Consider the following 21,553-nt stretch of genomic DNA (forward strand, 5'->3'; position numbering starts at 1 on the left):
ATAATTCTGACATTATGTGTGGGGCAGCGGGGGAAGAGGTGAGGGGAGAAGGCAGGTATTCCATTTAACAGATGGAAAGACTGAGTACAGCGAACCAGGAGACTTCTTCAATTTTGTAATAAATCAGTATTTTTGATTCCAGGATGAAAACTTCAGGTTTTTGGAATAGAGTGTAAGCTCAGACTGGAGGACAGGGTGCAAGAAAATATCTTTTTATGATAATTTTATTTTTATTTGATGCCAGCATTGAATTTTCAGAGTTTCAAAATGGTGAGATATAAAAGAATTAAGCTTGTTGTATTGACATTTTAAAAATTAAATTCTAGTAATACACTTGGTGTTTTCTAGAGACTATCTTTGAATGAACACAGTTTATGCCCTAGAAATCCATGAAACTATTTTTTCCAAACCATGCATCCCAGCCTCCCTAATCTACTGCCTCACACATATACATTTGGAGAAAAAAAGGCATAATCTTGAACTTTATTTTTTCCTTACAAAAAGTAATTATCTGGAAATAATTTGTAATACTGCCCAGTTCCGTAGTTGTTCTTGGTTTAGGAAATAATTTTTTCCCCTTTTAACTTCCCTTGTTTTCTTCTTTTAATCCTCTGTGTTTGTATTGGCTTTTAGCCCTGTGCATTGGGCCTAGTGCCAAGTGAGAGTCAGCACTTAGCCTAGCAGTATCATTTTTCAACACACAGAATCAGGAGGAAAACCCCTCCTCTCACACCCACTACTAATTAGCATACTATTCTACAAAACTGACTAGTTGCACCATGTGCTCATCACTTGTGAGTTTCTGCTTTCCACAGCTCTCATTCCTGCAGAGAATGAGTTTGAGCCACATGGAGAACATGCCTTTAAGCCATTCAAGTCTTCAAGGAGCACAGAGACCATCCTGGAAACAATGGCTCCTCTACTCAACAGTAATTATTGTGCTTTGCTCCTTCAGTGCACTAATCTTTATTTTTTTTCCACTCAAGGTAAGGAGACAACAGAATCTAAGGTTACAATTTATTGTACTCCTCTTTTCCTTTGTTAAGTCTAGTTGTTAGCATTGTCACTCAATATTGTTAGAGCTTTGAAAGAAAGAGACATGTAAGGTAAGTAATAGATGGTGTAGTCTATCTTTGAGAAGAGAAATGCACTGAACTGGGAGTAAGAAGATACAAATTCTGGGTTTAGGTCTCTCAATAACTAGCTGTATGCATTTGAAAGACATTTAATCTTTCTGGTTCTCAGTTTCTTCATCTGAAAAGTGGTGGTAGGGAAATGGATTTGTTCATCATGTCCCTTCTAGCCATAAAATAAAGTGATTAATAATTTATCTCAGGGTGGTATAGAACATAAAGGGAGTCAAGAGGGGGGCAATGACTTAGGGCTAGGTTGACAAGGGAAGGCTTCATGGAGGAAGGAGGAAGTACTTTCTTTTTTGGGAAGCCCCTGATGCTTATCGGGAATTTCCCACTGAGCTCCACTCCAAATTATGGGTCTAGTGAAGAGAATGGAGATCCATTAGATTTTTAGTAAAAGTTTTTTTCTGATTGTTGTTTACATAGTGCTGATCAGAAAGAACATAAATACCTTATTTAATTTAGGATTTAGCCAATTCCTGGGTACATCTGAAAACAGTGACTGCAGAAACATTTTTCTAAGGGACAGGTTGACCAGTTAAGATTTCAAAGATGTGGTTCTACTACTAAAGATATTTGAAAGCAACTGAGAAAAGATACAGGAGGAAACAGTACCAAGAAGATGCTGATGTTAACCTAGGGCAAGCAGAGCTTTGGCCAAGTTTTTACCCAGTAGCCCATTAATTTGTATTTTGTAACTGTACACAATGGTGCACAAGAAAGGAATTTGTGACCACATCCTCCACTGTCTCAAGGAATGTTCCAAGCAGACCTCTGAACTCTCTGGACAGTGAAACTTTGAGCAGGCAGGAAAAAAATCATTAGGAATTCTTTGTTTCAATTTCTGAAGAAAGGGAAGGGTGAGAATAGCAACAGCTTAAATTTGGAAGTGCCTTTTCCTTTTCAGAACCACTCCACATGCTATTAGCCTGATGACATTGAAAAACATAGGGTAGGTTTTCCATGTCATCAGTTCCTGCATGTGTCTGGGGACTCAGTGCCTGGGAGAGAAGAGAAGTGTCTTTCTCAGAGGCACACAGCTGCTCTTGCACAGGGAAGGAGGAGGTCTCACACTCCCAGAGGCAATGAGGACACCTCTTGCCAACGCTGAACTTGATGAATCTCCTGTGTCTGAGCTCTTATTCTGGGATTCCCTCTCCTAGACAACATGCAGCTACCCAGTGAAAGGTTCTGCTTCTAAAGAAACAGCCCAGAGTTTGTTCCAAATTTGGGGAATTTTGAAAAGTTTTCAGGATATTGTCCTGACAGGGTGCCATGGAGGCTTTGTTCCCATGGGAAAAGCCAATGGCTGGCTGATGGTACAACGATATTAGCTCCCACATTCCAGTTTCCTGCACTTCTCTTTCCCTATTGGCCACAGGTTAGTATCTTTGGAAAAGAGGACTGAATGACTGTGGGTGATGAGTCATTACTCGGTAGCCACTTCCACCTCCTTATAATGCTCTGTGACCTTGGAGTTTACATTGTTTTAGTCTCCACTCTGGTTATTGTATACAAAATCCCACTTTCCAACCTCTCTAGGCACTAATTCAAAAAGTGTTAGACAGGAAGACTCAGATCCTTTCAAACCAAGAAAAATTTCCCTGGGAGGATTCTTTTTTTTCTTTCTTCCCTCTCTTTCAGAAGACATCTCACTGAAAGAATCAGTTATGAGCCCAAGGAGATGGTCCCCCCACCCCTACATGAAAATAACCTCACAGAAATTATCTCTTAAGAAACCAAATGTTCACCAGTCCAGGTTCGATGCATGAGACAGGGTGCTCAGGGCTGGTGCACTGGGATGACCCTGAGAGATGGGATGGGGAGGGAGGTGGGAGGGGGTTTCAGGATGGGGAACACTTGTACACTCATGGCTGATTCATGTCAATGTATGGCAAAACCCACTACAATATTGTAAAGTAATTAGCCTCCAATTAAATAAATTTAAAAAATAAAAAATACCTTCACAGCAAAAGAAAAAGAAGAAACCAAATGTTCAGGAGAGTCCCCTGCTTCAGTGAAACTAAGGATACTTTCAAAGGGGAAGTTTTGCATGTACTTATAAGCATAGTAGGTTCTATTTCCAAATGATTTGATTAGAGTTGGTTTGGAGAGATAATTATTAAGTTTACTTACTAACCCAATTACATAAATCTGAGCTTAAATCAAAATGGGGTTACAAGAGCCACTGATCCTTCTAAGCAAAGAATTAACTAAACAGGACTCATATACTGCTTTATAAGTGGATATTTACTCCTTCCAAACATCACCAGGATTAGAAATACAAACTGCTCTGGAGCCGTAGGGGTGAGACTTTTGACTCAGGCTGTTTGGATCTCAGCCTGGCCTTTTTTCAGCTGTGTGACCTTGGGCTAGTTACATAATCCTCCTATTTCTCATTTCCTCTTCTGCAAATGAAAATGTTATCTCATAGAGTTGTGGTAAGAATTAAGAGACAGTACAATCCTGACCCATAGTAGGCTCTTAGTAGATAGTAGTGATTCATATTTATACCATTATTATTAATGACTTTACAATGAAGATAAAGACTTAAAATGGGTATTCCTTGCTTATCTATTCTACTTCCTCAACCAAAGAGTGTGTCTCACTGCCAAATAGAGGATTTTAGTGATTAGACAGATTTTCACTTGTGACAATAATGACATAATATTACAATGGTGGTTTCTGTAGTTTTAAATGGACATTAGAGCAGCCCACCGTGCAACATCCAAGATTTCTGCAATTAATTTTTCTGTGGCCTTAGGTTTCTTCGCACACTCTTTATGCATGAGAGTAGACAACATAGATGTTATCAATGGCACATTTTCTGGCATGCTTTTATATTTAGATTATTATTCAATTGCTTCATGTGTTGATTTGTGTCTTTCTAGAAAGGTGATAAACTTAAGAAGCAATGACCATAGATGACATTAGTTTCTCTTGCTTACAGTGGTAGTATAATGTATAGATACATAAAGTTTTGTTTCATTCTTTATTATAATCAACATCATTACCAAAACACTAATACTTAATAAACAGGACAAGACAGAATATCTGGGCAAAATCCTTTATGAGACTTAACTCATTTAAGCACATGAACAACCTAAATGGACTAGATGCTGCTATTTTCCCCATTTTATAAATGAGAAAATTGAAGTTAAGGGAGTCCCTGTCACATGGGTTAAACAAAATGGTATTTCAGCATCTCTTCTAAGAAACTCTATCAACAAAATATTCTTGACTACAATCCCAGTATATATGCTAACTGCTAAGTCTTATATGAATTCTAATATTTTGTATATTAAAAAGATATACAATATAAATTTATAAGGATAAATCAAGTAATATGCTTAATGTGGTTTATTCACAGTGCAAAAACATTTTGCTTTTACCAAAATATTATATTTGTATAATATGCAATTATATAATATAAACATTTCTAAAACAATTGAAATAGTATTTTAGTAATTTGATAAATGTTTCTTTTATTTTCTTAATCTAGTTTAATACCTTTTAATACAAGAAATTGAAAGTTATAGTCTAAGTTAATTTACCTTGATTCATGGTCTTGACTGTCATAACTGAAAAGTCACCTCATGAACACATATAGACCAAAATGGAAGACTGCATCTTTGAGTATGCTTACCATGTTATGACTAAACTTTAAGTCCATCATTCAATAGTGCAAAGTTCCTTTTTAAAGAACTTAATAGTTCCTCACTCCATTCATGATTTTTTTCCCTTCCTTAGACAACTTAAATTCCATATTTCATAATTAAAATCCTTACCAAGGTGGCCTTTCCTTCTGAGTCTCCTTTGTGGGTTCTTTCTTATTCCCTGACCCCTACACACTGCAATATCCCAATACTCTTTCCTATCTATAATCACTGATTTGATGCTCTTATATAGACTCATATCTTAACTCACCATGCAGAAGCTGAAGACTCCTAAATTAATTTTTTTTAAAGAACTCCTTAAATTCCATCCTTATAGATCCAGTCGCCTTCTTGACACTCGTACCTGGGTATCTAATACTCATCACAAACCTCACATATCCAAAAAATGAACTCATGATTCTTTTCCCCCAATTTACTCCTCTTAAATCTTGCTCATTTCAGTCATTAACAGTGTTATCTTTCTAATTGCTCAGGCTCAGAGTTTGGTGTCTTTGTCTCATTTTCTCATCCATATCCATGTCAGGAACTCCTGTTCACTCAATTTCCAATCACTTATCACCATCTCCACAGCTAGTACCTTGGTCAGAGGCACCATGCTTTCTTGCCTAGATGCTTACCCTGATCTCTTACCTCGTCTCACTGCTTTTTCTATTGCCACTCTTTAATGTATTCCTAGCATAGCAGCCAGAGAAATCCTATTAAAAAAATTGGCATCCTGTTTAAGCTCAAAAAGTCTCTTAAGCAGTTTGTTGCAAGGAAACCAATGCACTGTTACATGCCCCCCCCCCAAATGTTTGTGGCTATACCTTATCTTACTACTAAGTATCTTAAAGCCTTTAGTATTTAAATATCTGTACTTATAAAATCAACCACACTGATAGCTTTCTGTGGCATATAATTTGTGTTGCAAGATTTTGAAACTGAGATCTCAGGGTTATCTCAATTACTATGTGTGATGCATAATTATCTAAATATTAAATAGGGGAGACTTTATCACTCTGAAACATTAATAAATATTTCTATAGCTTAATTTTTTATTTAGAATAAATATAAATGGGAATTGTTAGTTTCTTCTCACATGCCAGTGGATCATCTTATGCAGTCACTGGGGTGCAGAGACATATAGGAAATTTCTATAGCCCAAGAGGAGGCGCATCCAAGATCAAATAGTTGTCCTGTAGGTGGAGATTAGGTGGGTAGAAGTTCTTAACTTCTTCCTAGAAGCCCCAAAAGGTAGCTGTGTAGTGAAAGGTAGAGGAAGGAGCCAGTCATCTGTAGAGGAAAGCAGAGAGATCCAAAACAGGGTGGAGGGAGGGATTTTTTTTTTTTTTTAATGTGGTTAGGGCAGAGAAGTCTGCTTCAGGAATCCGAGCCTCTAAATAATCGAGAAAACTGTTGACACTGTCACCATCCTGACCAATTCCTCTTCTTCCCCTACAGGCTGCCCAGGGACCCTGTGTAGCGAAGTTTGGTGAGTAACCTGTCTCACAGAGGATGAAATGGTTGGATGGCGTCACCGACTCATGAGTTTTAGACATGAGTTTGAGTAAATTCTGGGAGTTGGTGATGGACAGGGAGGCCTGGCATGCTGCAGTCCATGGGGTCTCATAGAGTCAAATATGACTGAGTGACTGACTGGACTGAACTGTCTTATAGGCCTCCTTTTTACTTTTCTTACTATTTGCTGCAAAAGGCAAGCTCCAGTGCTAAGAAAGGATGCATTTTATTTTAGTTATTCCACAACTACTGTTTTTAACTGTTAATCGTGTATTGTAGTTGTCTAGGAGCTGAGGCTTCAGCTCTGTTTTTAATTGTTTTAATAAGCACAAGTTTCAGATTTCTATGACTTTTCCCTGGGACAGACTCAGAGACCTTCTCACATTTCCCATATTGCTAGTGTCCACTAGAGTGAGTGTAGGGTGCAATTTTTGTTTCCCAGTGTAAAGATGAGAAACGAGAGGGGAGTGGTCCCTTCTCTGCTCCTTTCACTTCTCTTCGCTCCTGAGTCACTTTCCTTTATAGTGACCTGGTACTTGCTTAGAAGACACAGTAAAGTTTACAGTTGAGACTTTGGGTATTTTTTTAGAATACATACAAAATTAAAAATGAAAACATTTGGGGTTGTTTACTGGTTTAAGATCAAACAACCATTTTCCACTGAAAACAGACGAATTCTAGAGTCAGCTTCAATTCCTGTTTTACTGTACAGCACAAACAGCCATGCTTCCTTGACTTGAGATGACAGGGAATCTCATTTACTTGTCTCTGCCTTTTTGATTTGTTGTTTTTCTAGTAAATGGAGTGAAACTCCTCATGATATGTTTGAAATACCCTCTTGATGTGGTAAAAGTTGAGAACCTCAACTTTAAAGTTGAGCCCCCCCCCCCCCATCACATACTTAAATTTGAAAACCAGTGATACTTCTTCCTGGTGACTTGCCTATTATCTATTACATGGTCAAGCAGGAAGAAATTTACTGGGCTCTGGATTCAGTGGAGAAACAGGGAGACTTTGCTTTCTGCTTTAATGATCTCCCCTTCATTCTCCTTCAGAGCCTTATATCAGTTATTTATATATAAAGAAGAATTTAAGTCAATGTGTTATCTCTTTTAGTATGTTTTTTATCAAGGTTTCTTTCTAATTATTTGACAAAGGCTTTGCCCCCATAACAAAAATTATGGAGCATTAGAGAACACACCAGATAAGTATTACACATTCTGGGATTCTGAAATTACACCTTTGTGTAAAAACAATGAACATTAGGAAAATATGTAAATTCCATAAATATCAAAATCTTGATCCTTTTCACATCCCCCGTGACAGCAATAATCTAGGGATACTTCTACTTAAACAGTCAAATAATTTCCATGTATTAACTCATTAATTTACCAGTAGCTATTTGGTGAGGATTTGGATAATAGTATCTCAAGTGAATCTTGAATGACACATACCCATAAGCTGAAGCACTATTATTTAGACACAGTGCACCTAATTCAGCATATACTGGGTAGTAGGAAGTCTTTTTGGTGTTGAAGATACAGCTATGGACAAAATAAAGGAGTATTTGATTTCCCTGATGGCTCAGACGGTAAAGCGTCTGCCTATAATGCAGGAGACCCGAGTTTGATCCCTGGGTGGGGAAGATTCTCTGGAGAAGGAAATGGCAACCCACTCCAGTATTCTTGCCTGGAAAATCCCATGGATGGAGGAGCGTGGTAGGCTATAGCCCATGGGGCCGCAAAGAGTCGGACACGACTGAGCAACTTCACTTTTCCTTTGTCTTCAAATGTTATATTCAAGTAGGTATAAGATTGATAAATAAACAACTTACTTTATAACAGGCTAGATGGTGACAACTTCTATGAAGAAAACTAAAACAAGAAAGAGAGAGAGTGACAGGAGAGCACTATTTTAAACAGATTGATGAGCTGGCCTCATTGATAAAGTGATACATAGTAAATAGTATTGATACAGAAGAACATGAATATGCATTTCTGGACTGCCAACTCTTGTCATCACCATCCTAGTGTGTCATTCCTTTCTTCTTATTTCGCAAATATTGGTTGAGAAGTGATACAGTGCCACCTAAAACTTAACCCATTTCCCTATTCCAAACTTATTTTCTTAGAGCCCCCCAAGCAAGAGATAAACTTAGGCAATTTCTTCAAAGTAGGGAGTGGTAGATCCTTAAAATTCTGGTTGGAGAGACCTAGTATAGACCTTTCCTATAAATAGGAAAGAACTATTATCAGGAAGATGATGAAATAATTAAATAACTATGCTTTTCTTTTTTTTTTCTCCCCCTATTCTCCCCTTATAAATATCTTGTAGGACCATTACCTTCAAAATGGCAAATGCCTTCTCCTGAGCCTTCTTGTGTGAATAAGACAGCTGACTGGAGGCTGAAGATACTTCAGAATGGTTTGTATTTAATTTATGGCCAAGTGGCTCCCAATACAGCCTACAAGGGACGAGCTCCTTTCGAGGTGCAGCTGCGTAAGAATGAAGACCCCATACAAGCTCTAACCAACAACTCTACGATCCAGAATGTAGGAGGGGCTTACGAATTCCACGCTGGAGATGTAATAGACTTGATATTCAATGCTGAGCATCAGGTTCTGAAAAATAAGACATACTGGGGGATCTTTTTACTTACAAATCCCCAATTCATCTCCTAGAGACTTGATTTGGTCTCCTCATCTCTTCAGCACTTGCAGAGACATCAGTGCATAGGCTGGACAAGGAAGATTTTCAATCTCTGCAGTTCATCTGAGTATACAAATCAACAGAAACAGAACTTCTTGCATGTGAATTTTCTTTTCTCATGCCTGTCTGAATGAGACTCAGAAGAAGGACAAAAGGCATTTGGTAACCCTTGATATTAGATCAGCAAAGACAGTTTTGTTAGTTCATGAAATGAATATGGGTGGCTAGAGGACAGAATCTTCTCCAAGTGTCTTTGTCTAACCCTTGAATCTCTGGGTGGAAAAATGAAGTCTTCTTTCCACAGAAGTCTTATCTTGTATGCAGAAAAGATCCAGGGCAGTAGTCTGCCCTTGTTCTCATATTCTTGGACTGTGGATTGCTTGACTTCATTCTTCCTATATTCCTATCTTCTGAGACCCTCCTAATAAAAAAGTAGTCAGACTTGGAGGGTGGCCACTGCTATGCCAGCAATACTCCACTTTACATTTGATGGCATGAGGGGACAGAGACACAGGTGGCATTGGAATGGGATGCACTTTATTAGGGAATTTTTCTTAATTTAATCACACTCAGGATGCTTGGTGCTTTATAAAACCAGCTGGTCAAAAGGGTCATTCTGAACCTTTACATAGGGCTTCATGAGAACTTGTTTGTCTATGTACCTAAACATGGCTGATGGTAAAGAAAGAGTAATCATTACTAATCCTAAGATTTAACCACAGAAATTGATATTACCAGTACTGTATTTTTTCATGTCATGATTCCGTATTTTTAGCTGGCTAGGCAGTTTGCAAAGTACTTTCATATATCACATGGCAACTCTAGAAAGTTAACGGGGCAGATATTTTGGCACAATTTTAACACGGAGAATATGGAGGCAGGTGGAACATATGTAACTTGCTTCACCCCACAGAATGAATGATTAACAAGGGGCCTTAGGCTTCCCACTGTATCACACTATTTTAGCTTTAGGGTTGGTATTTCTGCTCTCATGTTGGATGTCTATAAAGTTTAGCAGATTAGATCTTCAGGGGGTATATATTCCCTTGGAAGATAGAGGGAAGCTACACAAATTCCTTCCTCAAACACTTCCTTTCCTTACCTGGAGCAGGGAGCATGGGCTATTGTTCAGGACTGACTTCAACCAAACTCCCATCCTCACTTTGTAGAGCCTGTCTTGGTCAAATGTATTAAGTTCCAAAAATAATGAATAGCACTCAACTCAATGATGGTCAGCTAAAGTTATAGACTCTACAAAATTAACTAGCTGCTTATGGGTTCTTGTTGAAAGGTATATAATATGATTTTCATGATAACCCAATTTAAGATATTTATGAATATTTGTAAAAAGCTACATTGTGTTAATAATATCACCTTATAAAGCTAATTTAAAAATATTTGTATTGTCTGCTTAGGAACAAACTAAGCCTGAGGCCAAGGTGCTTCTTAGTATTTCTTTTTTAAAATGAAATCTGTTGAGTAGTTGTTAGGCCAAAGACTTGGATGCATGGTTCCTCTTGCATTTGTATATTTTCTCAGGAAATTAAAGTTATATGACATATATTTATGGAAACTTGCTGGTGTTAATCATTGTTGAGTTGTAAGCAGCAGTGTGCTGGAGTGGGCCAGCACTAGCTCATAAGAAAGTTAAGTTGCTCAGTCGTATGCAACTCTTGGTGACCCTATGGACTGTAGCCCACCAGGCTCCTCTGTCCATGGGATTTTCCAGGCAAGAATATTGGAGTGGGTTGCCATTTCCTTCTCCAGGGGATCTTCCTGACCCAGGGATCTGACTCAGGTCTCCCGCATTACAGGCAGACTCTTTACCACACGAGCCACTAGGGAATCCCTGCTCCTAAAAACTGATTGTTATATTTTCAAAAATTGCACATTCTGGCTATGAAATATAGTCATCCTTGAAATTGGCTATGGTGGGACTATTTATACCATGGGAATTGGCAATCAGGGCTTTTCTTTTTGGAAATTCTATTCACCAGCACACCACTGCTTGTAAAACTCTCCTTCTCAATAAAGCCTCTCAGTTCCTGCCTTATTCTTGGAACAATCAGGGTAGGCAAGGGAGAAATGAAATTGTCATACTGCTTAGCAAGAGCCCCGCCTATTAGTTATTTCTCAGGGCAAGCAGAGGTCTCTACAGTTGCAACCAAAAGCTACCAACAGATGACCTTTAAATTTCCCTGGTGTTGTGATTTCAGGGTTTTTTTTTTTTTTTTTCAGTGTATACTGTTTCCTTGTTTCTTCAAATAGTTGTTTAAATTTTATACCTATAATAAAGTATATGTTGGTAAGTAGGCTATAACTGACATATCTGTGGGTTATCAGGCTAGTGTTTGTGATCTACAGAATGTAAGTATACATCAAAGATATTGTTGCCCATATGAAACACTTATTTTTAAAAAGTTTTCTACTTGAGATACAGTTTGATTTACTGTGTTACTTTCAGGTGAACAACATAGTGATTCAAAATTTTTACAGATTATAGTCTACTGAAAGATATTATATTGGCTAAATTCCCTGTGCTGTACAATGTATCCTGGTAGCTTATTTATTTTATACATAATAATTTGTACCTGCTAATCTGGTACTTCTGTCTCGCCCCTCCTTCCCTCTTCTCACTGGTAACCCCTAGTTTGTTCTCCATATTTGTGAGTCTATTTCTGTTTATTCATTTGCTTTCTTTTTTTAGATTTTATATATAAATGATAACATACAGTATTTGTCTTTCTGACTTATTTCTTTAAGGATAATGGTCTATGTTATTTCAAATGGCATTATTTTATTCTTTTTGACATCTGAGTAATATTTCATTATATATAAACCACAGCTTTATCCATTTATCCACTGGTGGACATTTGAGTCACTTCCATGTCTTGGCTGTTGTAAATAGTGCTGCTATGAACATTGAAATGATACATGCACTCCAAATTAGTGTTTTTGATTCTTTAGATGTATACCTAGGAGACAGATTGCTGGATCATACTATAGTTCTATGTTTAGGCTTTTGAGGAACCCCCAATAGTGGCTGTACCAATTTACATCCCCACCAACAGTGTAGGAAGGTTCTTTTTGCTCCATATCCTTGCCAATGTTTGTTATTTGTGGTCTTTCAATGATAGCTATTTTTGTTACTCCCTCTTTATAAATTTTATCATAATCTCTCCTCCTGGCTCTGACCTCATTTGGATCCTTGATCTTCCTAAAGTGTCTAAGAGGAGTGGCACAGGGAGCTTACCTTCATTCTTTTTATAAATTCTGCATATTTGCAGTGACAATTTGATATTGTCTCACTTTGATATTCAAGTACCAATCATATTACCATCCAGTTATACTCTCGTGTTTCTAAAAGGGATCTAGGAGAACTTTAATAAAACACAGAAATACAAAAAGTCCCAACATCATCACAAAGAGCAATAAGAGCTGAATAAAAAGGCAGATGATGAGGAAAATCACTGTTCAGAGAAGTTAGACTTAAGAAAATTGTTAGAAATGAACATAGTCAAGAAAAATTAGAGAAGTGTGATGGAAATAGTTCAACTTTTATAGAAAAACAAAACAGTGCTGAGCTCTAAGCAGGCTCTATCTACAGATCTAAAACAAATGCTCAAGATAGTAAAATGCAGACTCTTCCATTCATTTTATCTGAACCTGATTTCTGTTAGCAATTAACAACTTTAAGGAGTTCAACACACTTTGGATGAGCTATTACTCTGAAATACAGCAGTATTAGTGAATCCCATTACATTGCTTGGAGAAGCAGGCTTGAGGGTTTATGGACCTGCTTCAAGGAATTCAGGAAGTGTTGGACAATAGAAAAATGAAAATTCAACAAACAGGGCCTGTTAGAATAAACGAGCCTTCTCATAGCTTCAGTGGCATGTGGAAATCTCAGATTTCAGCCTCCAGGGTGATCGTTTCTACCCAGCTTTGGTATTGTCCAGGGATATTGGACATGACTTAGTGACTAGACAACCACCACCATGCGCAGGGGGTGGTGGGGTGGTGGTAGAGTGGAGATGTTGTTCACACGGGGCCTCAACACAGAGTCAGACTGTGGTGTACCAGTGAGTTTAGAATAGAAATCTTCCCTATCTGCTTTTGGACTATTCCTCTTATCCAATGGGCTGGTCTCTGAAAGGAATCCAGTGACTAGAGTCCAAGGTCCACCACAGTGCCTGGGCCATAGTTCTTACAGTCTGCTGAATGAACAAATGAATCACAAATTTGAGTGTTGGTGTGAATTTAGCATTATCATCTGTACTTTGGATGACAGACTCCAGTGGGCAAAGCCTTTAGGCTCCCTTTATTTATTGTCTTCCATTTCCTCATCTACTGTTCTTAAATGCTGTCCACTATTAACCTGTTCTTAGGAGCATTGTTAAAGTAATTAAGGAAAAGAAAAGAACCTTGTTAATTAACTTGCACTAAGGGTAAAGGGTCAATAAGCTACCTGTCTCGCATCACCAGAACTGGAAAAACTATTTGGTTTAATGATTGCTGGGCAGATGCACCAAGAGCAGCTATCTTTACAATACTGCTGCTGCTGCTAAGTCGCTTCAGTGGTGTCCAACTCTGTGCGACCCCATAGATGGCAGCCCACCAGGCTCCCCCGTCCCTGGGATTCTCCAGGCAAGAACACTGGAGTGGTTTGCCATTTCCTTCTCCAATGCATGAAAGTGAAAAGTGAAAATGAAGTCACTCAGTCGTGCCCGACTCTTAGCGACCCCATGGACTACAGCCTACCAGGCTCCTCTGTCCATGGGATTTTCCAGGCAAGAGTACTGGAGTGGGGTGCCATTGCCTTCTCCCTTTACAATACTAAGACAAAACAATTTGTTCAGTGAGCAATAGCAGAATTTTTCAAAGTGAGGTCTATAAACTTTACATCAGATATATCCAGTAAGCTTAAAAAAATCCCTAGTCCCCATTCATATTCCACTGAATAAATGTTTCTAGGAATGAGCCCTAGGAATCAAATTTTTAACTAGCTCTGATCCATAGGTTTTAACTAGCTCTGATCTTATGTACATTATCATTTAAGAACCACTGCTTTATGGCATACAACTTTGCATCTCAGCTGAATGTTTCTCCAAGTATTTAAAGACAGTCAAAGCTTCTAAACAAATACAATTTAAAAAGTAAAACAAACAAAAAACCCCCCTAAGTTTTGTTGCCCATGAGGATTACTGTAATCCATTTCTCATCACAAAATCACCTGAACTTCTATCCTCTGAGTCTGAGAAAACGTCAAGATCTTCAGTTTTTATGACCTAGTGACAACTTTGCCAATTGAATGCTGGCAATCTATAGCATACAAGCTTTGCCACAATCAATATTACATTATCTACCTGTATGCTGTCAGCTCTCAAGTATTTATCTCTAGCACAAGTTGTTCTCCTTTATTTCAGACTTGTAAATTCACTTGTCTACTTGACAGTTTCATGTTGTGGGTATAATATCTTAAATTCAAGTTTACCAAAATGAATCTTTACCTTCAAAAATAATCTTTACTTTCAAAGAGAATCTGACCTCTTTTCTGCTATGGTGCTTGTCTGTGGACCAAGATTATTTCACTAGCTTCACATACGTTTTTCAAAATCCCAGTTTTGCCATTTACCAATTACTTGGATCTTGGAAAAATTTCTGTCCTTTCTGAGACTCAGTTTCTTGTTTGTTTATTGTCATTTATCCAATGTCTGATATATAGTTGGAATTTAATATTTGTTGAATCAAAAATGTATGTTTATAATACTAATTAATATATGAAATGTTCATGATACTAGAAGGGTGGCTGCCATTGATTTTAAGAGCTAGATTTATTCCTAAAATTTTAACCTGTTTATCTAACATCTATCTTACTATCTTTCTTCTCCAAAAAGGTAAGCCCCAAGATAAAAGCATTTTATTTATTCAGTGCTATATCTCCAGCACCTAGCACCTGAAACTGTTCTTGGAACATTAAAAGAACTCAACAAATATTGAAATGAATGAACAAAAAAGATGGTACCTAGCTCTTGGTTAGAATGATTAGCAAGATAAAAGATATATATGTTGCAAACAACCTCTCAAAATAGTCTAATATCCATTCTTCTCCATTTTTAAAAACTTAAGTAAAATAAGCCATGCAAAATTCTAAGTACATATATAACAAGTGTTCCAAGAAAGTTGGCTACTATCACATACCACTATCATGAAAGTCATTCATTATCCTATTTCCCTAAAAAACAATATCCTAGAGCACATTAGCTTCCTTTACCATAGTAATGCTTTCACCACATCTTTAAAGGTAAGCTTGTGCTTTGGCGTTTATTAAATATACGTATTAGAAAAAGTAATGTATATCTTCTCCAAAAATGACTCTTCAGTTCAGCCATTCAGTCATGTCTGACCCCATGAACCGCAGCATGCCAGGCCTCCCTGTCCATACCAAGACCCGGGGTTTACTCAAACTCATGTCCTTTGAGTTGGTGATGCAGTCCAACCATCTTATCCTCTGTTGTCCCCTTCTTCTCCCACCTTAAATCTTTCTCAGTATCAGGGTCTTTTTAAATAAGTCAGTTTGCATCACGTGGCCAAAGTATTGGAGTTTCATCAGCATCAGTCCTTCCAATGAATCTTCACGACTGATTTCCTTTAAGATATACTGGTTGGAATTCCTTGCAGTCCAAGGGACTTTCAAGAGTCTTCTCCAACACCACAGATTTCAAAAGCATCAATTCTTTGGCACTTGGCTTTCTTTAAAGTCCAACTCTCACATCCATACATGACTACTGGAAAAACCATAGCTCTCCCTAAACGGACCCTTGTTGGCAAAGTAATGTCTCTACTTTTTAATATGCTGTCTAGGTTGGTCATAACTTTTCTTCCAAGGAGCAAACGTCTTTTAATTTCATGGCTGCAGTCACCATCTGTAGTGATTTTGGAGCCCCCCCAAATAAAGTCTGCAACTGTTTCCCCATCTATTTGCCATGAAGTGAGGGAACCAGATGCCATGATTTTAGTTTCCTGAATGTTGAGTTTTAAGCCGACTTTTTCACTCTCCCCTTTTCACTTTCATCAAGAGGCTCTTTAGTTCTTCTTCACTTTCTGCCATAAGTGTGGTATCATCTGCAGATCAGAGGTTCTTGATATTTCTCCCGGCAATCTTGGTTCCAGCTTGTGCTTCATCCAGCCCAGCATTTCTCATGATGTACTCTGCATATAAGTTAAATAAGCAGGGTGACAATATACAGCCTTGACACACTCCTTTCCTGATTTGGAACCAGTCTGTTGTTCCATGTCCATTTCTAACTGTTGCTTCCTGACCTGCATACAGGCATCTCAGGAGGCAGGGAAGGTGGTCTGGTATTCCCATCTCTTTCAGAATTTTCCAGTTTATTGTGATCCACACAGTCAAAGGTTTTGGCATAGTCAATAAAGCAGAAGTAGGTATTTCTCTGGAACTCTCTTGCTTTTTTGATGATCCAGCATATGTTGGCAATTTGACTTCTGTTTCCTCTGTCTTTTCTAAATCCAGCTTGAACATCTGGAAGTTCACGGTTCACATACTGTTGAAGCCTGGCTTGGAGAATTTTGAGCATTACTTTGCTAGCGTGTGAGATGAGTGCAATTGTGTGGTAGTTTGAGCATTCTTTGGCATTGCCTTTCTTTGGGATTGGAATGAAAACTGACCTTTTCCAGTCCTGTGGCCACTGCTGAGTTTTCCAAATTTGCTGGCATATTGAGTGCAGCACTTTCACCACAGCATCTTTTAGGATTTGAAATAGTTCAACTGGAATTCCATCATTTCACTAACTTTGTTCATAGTGTTGCTTCCTAAGGCCCACTTGACTCTGCATTTCAGGATGTCTGGCTCTAGGTGAGTGATCACACCATCATGGTTACCTGGGCCATGAAGGTCTATTTTTGTATTGTTCTTCTGTGTATTCTTGCCACCTCTTCTTAATGTCTTCTGCTTCTGTTAGGTCCATACCATTTCTGTCCTTTATTGAGCCCATCTTTGCATGAAATGTTTCCTTGGTATCTCTAATTTTCTTGAAGTGATCTCTAGTTTTTCCCATTCCATTGTTTTCCTCTATGTCTTTGCATTGATCACTGAGGAAGGCTTTCTTAATCTCTCCTTGCTATTCTTTGGAACTCTGCATTCAAATGGGTATATCTTTCCTTTTCTCCTTTGCCTTTTGCTTCTCTTCTTTTCTCAGCTATTTGTAAGGGCTCCTCAGATGAACATTTGCCTCTTTGCATTTCTTTTTCTTGGGATGGTCTTGATCACTGCCTCCTGCATAATGTCACAAACCTCTGTCCATAGTTCTTCAGGGACTCTGTCTCTCAGATCTAATCCCTTGAATCTATTTGTCACTGCCACTGTATAATTGTAAGGAATTTGATTTTGGTCATACCTGAATGGTCTAGTGGTTTTCCCTACATCCATCAATTTAAGTCTGAATTTTGCAATAAGGAGTTCATGATCTGAGCCACAGTCAGCTCCTGGTCTTGTTTTTGCTGACTGTATAGAGCTTCTCCATTTTTGGCTTCAAAGAATATAAACAAGCTGATTTCAGTGTTGACCATCTGGTGATGTCCATGTGTAGATTCTTCTGTTGTTAGAAGAGAGTGTTTGCTATGACCAGTACATTCTCTTGGGAAAACTCTATTAGCCTTTGGCCTGCTTCATTCTGTACTCCAAGGCCAAATTTGCCTGTACTCCAGGTGTTTTTTGACTTCTTACTTTTGCATTCCAGTCCCCTATAATGAAAAGGACATCTTTTTAGGGGGTTAGTTCTAAAAGGTCTTATAGGTCTTCAGAGAACTGTTCAACTTCAGCTTCTTCAGCATTTCTGGTTAGGTCATAGACTTGGATTACTGTGATATTGAATGGTTTGCCTTGGAAATGAACAGAGATCATTCTGCCATTTTTGAGAATGCATCCAAGTACTGCATTTTGGACTCTTTTGTTGGCTATGATGGCTACTCCATTTCTTCTAAGGGATTCTCACCCACAATAGTAGATATAATGGTCATCTGAGTTAAATTCAGCTATTCCAGTCCATTTTAGTTCCTGATTCCTAAAATGTCAGTATTGACTCTTGCCATCTCCTGTTTGACCACTTCCAATTTGCCTTGATTCATGGACCTAACGTTCCAGGTTCCTATGCAATATTGCTCTTTACTGTATCGGACTCTACTTCCATCACCAGTCACACCCTCAACTGGGTGTTGTTTTTGCTTTGGCTCTGTCTCTTCATTCTTTCTGGAGTTATTTCTCCACTATTCTCCCATGGCATATTGGGCACCTACCGACTTGGGGAGTTCATCTTTCAGTGTCCTATCTTTTTCCCTTTTCATACTGTTCATGGGGTTCTCAAGGCAAGAATACTGAAGTGGTTTGCCATTCCCTTCTCCAGTGGACCACATTTTGTCAAAAATCTCCACCATGACCCATTCATCTTAGGTAGCTCTAGAGGACATGGCTCATAGTTTCACTGAGTTAGATAAGGCTATGATCTTAGATCTTCTCTATAAACATAGTCAAATAGAGAGTATACTTTATTTAAATACATCTTATTTAAATTACTAACATAATAGTGACTCAATTTGTATTATATAAACATCTAATTATTCATTCACTAATTCACTCATTTATTCCACTAATATATGTCAAGGTTTTTTTTAGGTACAAAATGCAGTCAGGTGCTACAATAAATGTCAAGATTTATAAGACATTGTGATTTAAGAAACTACACCTAGTAGAAGATAGATGGATTCAAATAACAAATCTATAGTTCTGAGGAGTTACAGAGCTAAAAGGTATCTTATACAAAGATAATCAATGCCCTATCTGTCATTTACAAATGGGGAAACTGAGACACAGTGAAGTTAAGAAGATATTCAGGAATTAGAATCTAGATTATCCAAATCCTAGTCAAGGTTTTCTTTTTTTTTCCACTAGATCATCCAATACAATGAAACAAGTGCTATGAATAAGCATAAGGGATAACACATTCTAGCCAAATCAGAGAAGGGGGAAATATTTGAATTCTCATATGATGAAAGGGTAGAAGGTCTCTAAGCAGAGACAAAGTATAAGTAAAGGCATGGTATGTGGAAGAGAGCATGTGTGAGCCTCTGCTCAATGAAGGTGACAGATGGAGATATGAGTTGGGAACTGACATGGAATGCAAAGGAAATCAAATCCCAAACAGCTATAGTGTTAGTTCAAGGAATCTTTGCTTTACTATTTATGGGTTTTTTGTTTTTTTATTTTAGAAGTTTTTGGCTTGATGGGACCTTTTTCAGAGATGGTAGCTCAGGTACCATGGTGAAGGATAGGTTGGACAGGCAGAGCAACACCACCTAAAAGGCTACTGAGATAGCCCAGGTGAAGAGTGGGCTGTAAGTGACAGCAGCATCAGAGAGGGGAGGAGCTCAGACAAAGAAGCAATAGTAATAAAATAGGGATCTTGAACAAGAAGACATGGTTGTAAAGATGATTTTAGTGCTAACTGAAACAACTGTCTCAGTATTTTAAACAGTTTTTTTAGCAATAGATGGACAGAATTATTTTCATTAATATAATCAGATGTGTCTTGAAATTTTGGCAGTTTAAATAACAAAGTGTTTCAAGCCTCCCAACTAAAATCTGGAGCAAGAGACGGATGCTCAATTAAGAGAAGGATGCTCTTCTATTAAACATAATATTGGAAGTCCTAACCACAGCAATCAGACAAGAAACATATGCAAATTAGAAGGGAAGAGGTAAAATTTTTATTATATGCAGATAATAAGATACTATATATGGAAAACACTAAAGGCTCTGCACAAAAAGTACTAGAACTAAAAATAACAAATTCAGCAAGGTAACAGGACAAAAGATTAGCATGCAGAAATCTTTGCATTTCTTTACAGGAACAATGAGATATCAGAAAGGGAAAGTTAAAAAAAAATCCCTTTTAAAATTATATTTAAAAACCTAGGAATAAACCTGACCAAGGAGGTAGAGGACATATACACTGAGAACTATAAAACACTGATAATTAAAGATGACTCAAAGAGATGGGAAGATATCCCATATTCTTGGATTGAAAGAATTAATACTACTCAAACAGCCTACAGATTTAATGTGATCCCTATCAAATTACCCATGACATTTTTCACAGAACCAGAACAAATAACCTAAAATTTACATGAAACTATAAAAGACCCCTCCTGATCTTCCCCGGTGCCTCAGATGGCAAAGAATCTGCCTGCAATGCAGGAGACCCAGGTTCAATCCCTGTGTCAGGAAGATCCCCTGAAGAAGGGAATGGCAATCCACTTGAATATTCTTGCATGGAGAATCCCATGGAGAGGAGCCTGGTGAGCTACAGTCCATGGGATTGCGGGTCAGACACAACTGAGTAAAAAAACATAAAAGACCCAGAATTGCCAAAGCAATCCTGAAGAAAAAGAACAAAGCTGGAGGCTTTTTATTTATGTAAAAAAAATAAATGTAAAATATACTAAAATATATTAATAGAGGCAAGTACAAAACCCACGTGAAATATAAACCAAAAAAATCAAAATCTGCCTGGCTAGAGGAAGATTCCCAGAAAGAATGGCATTTAGAGAGGCATCTCAGTCAATGAACTGCTGTACAAACTGAAAAAGATACCACAGATATAAGATAATAATGTATTCAAATTTCCTGTCATTCTGAATGAGTTTAGCCTTGTTAATCCTTTAGCCTCATTGACCCCTTCAGTTTGAATCCTTTCAGTTTGCTAAAAAACATTTACTAAGGTTTCATAGTACCTGGCAAATTTTAGAAAACCAGAGAAATTCCAGAAGACTGAAAATTGATAAATATTATTTAGATTTTCAGTTTTAAGAGGAAAGATTCAATGACAGACAGTGTTGTGGATTATTTGAAAGAACAGGCTGTGAATTTAGACTACTAAGAGAATTCTGGCTTTACTCCTTACCTTGGTTAAGATTGTGTGACCTTAACCAAGCTATCGAGCAACTCTGTCCTTCAGTTTTCTCATCTATAAAATGTGAGACTAAGAGGATATACTCAAAGAAATAGTAGTGAGCAGAGTGTTTTGCCTATGTTCTCCTCTAGGAGTTTTATAGTTTCTGGTCTTATGTTTAGATCTTTAATCCATTTTGAGTTTATTTTTGTGTATGGTGTTAGAAAGTGTTCTAGTTTCATTCTTTTACAAGTGGTTGACCGGTCCCATCACTTCATGGGAAATAGATGGGGAAAAAGTGGAAACAGTGTCAGACTTTTTTGGGGGGGCTCCAAAATCACTGCAGATGGTGACTTCAGCCGTGAAATTAAAAGACACTTACCCCTTGGAAGAAAAGTTATGACCAACCTAGATAGCATATTCAAAAGCAGAGACATTACTTTGCCAACTAAGGTCCGTCTAGTCAAGGTTATGGTTTTTCCTGTGGTCATGTATGGATGTGAGAGTTGGACTGTGAAGAAGGCTGAGCACCGAAGAATTGATGCTTTTGAACTGTGGTGTTGGAAAA

At 37.9% G+C, this 21,553-nt stretch overlaps 1 protein-coding gene across 1 annotated transcript; it reads left to right on the forward strand.

Moving 5' to 3' along the window:
* The first annotated feature begins 397 nt into the window (after nucleotides 1–397).
* TNFSF18 (TNF superfamily member 18) lies at nucleotides 398–10,582 on the forward strand. Its single transcript, XM_040263479.1, has 3 exons — nucleotides 398–986; nucleotides 6,254–6,284; nucleotides 8,645–10,582. The coding sequence occupies exons 1-3, from the start codon at nucleotides 780–782 to the stop codon at nucleotides 8,989–8,991; spliced, it is 585 nt and encodes a 194-aa protein (XP_040119413.1). The 5' UTR covers nucleotides 398–779; the 3' UTR covers nucleotides 8,992–10,582.
* The last annotated feature ends 10,971 nt before the right edge of the window (nucleotides 10,583–21,553 follow it).

Source organism: Oryx dammah, unplaced genomic scaffold, assembly GCF_014754425.2.
Source record: "Oryx dammah isolate SB20612 unplaced genomic scaffold, SCBI_Odam_1.1 HiC_scaffold_21, whole genome shotgun sequence".
Lineage (NCBI taxonomy): Eukaryota > Metazoa > Chordata > Mammalia > Artiodactyla > Bovidae > Oryx > Oryx dammah.

What these genes read in the sequence shown, in the direction of transcription:
- TNFSF18 (XM_040263479.1), top strand. Translation starts at nt 780, where the DNA reads ATGTGCTCATCACTTGTGAGTTTCTGCTTTCCACAGCTCTCATTCCTG. An exon ending in TTATTTTTTTTCCACTCAAG is followed by an intron (nt 987 to 6,253) that starts GTAAGGAGACAA and finishes CTTCCCCTACAG; the next exon opens with GCTGCCCAGGGACCCTGTGT. An exon ending in ACCCTGTGTAGCGAAGTTTG is followed by an intron (nt 6,285 to 8,644) that starts GTGAGTAACCTG and finishes AATATCTTGTAG; the next exon opens with GACCATTACCTTCAAAATGG.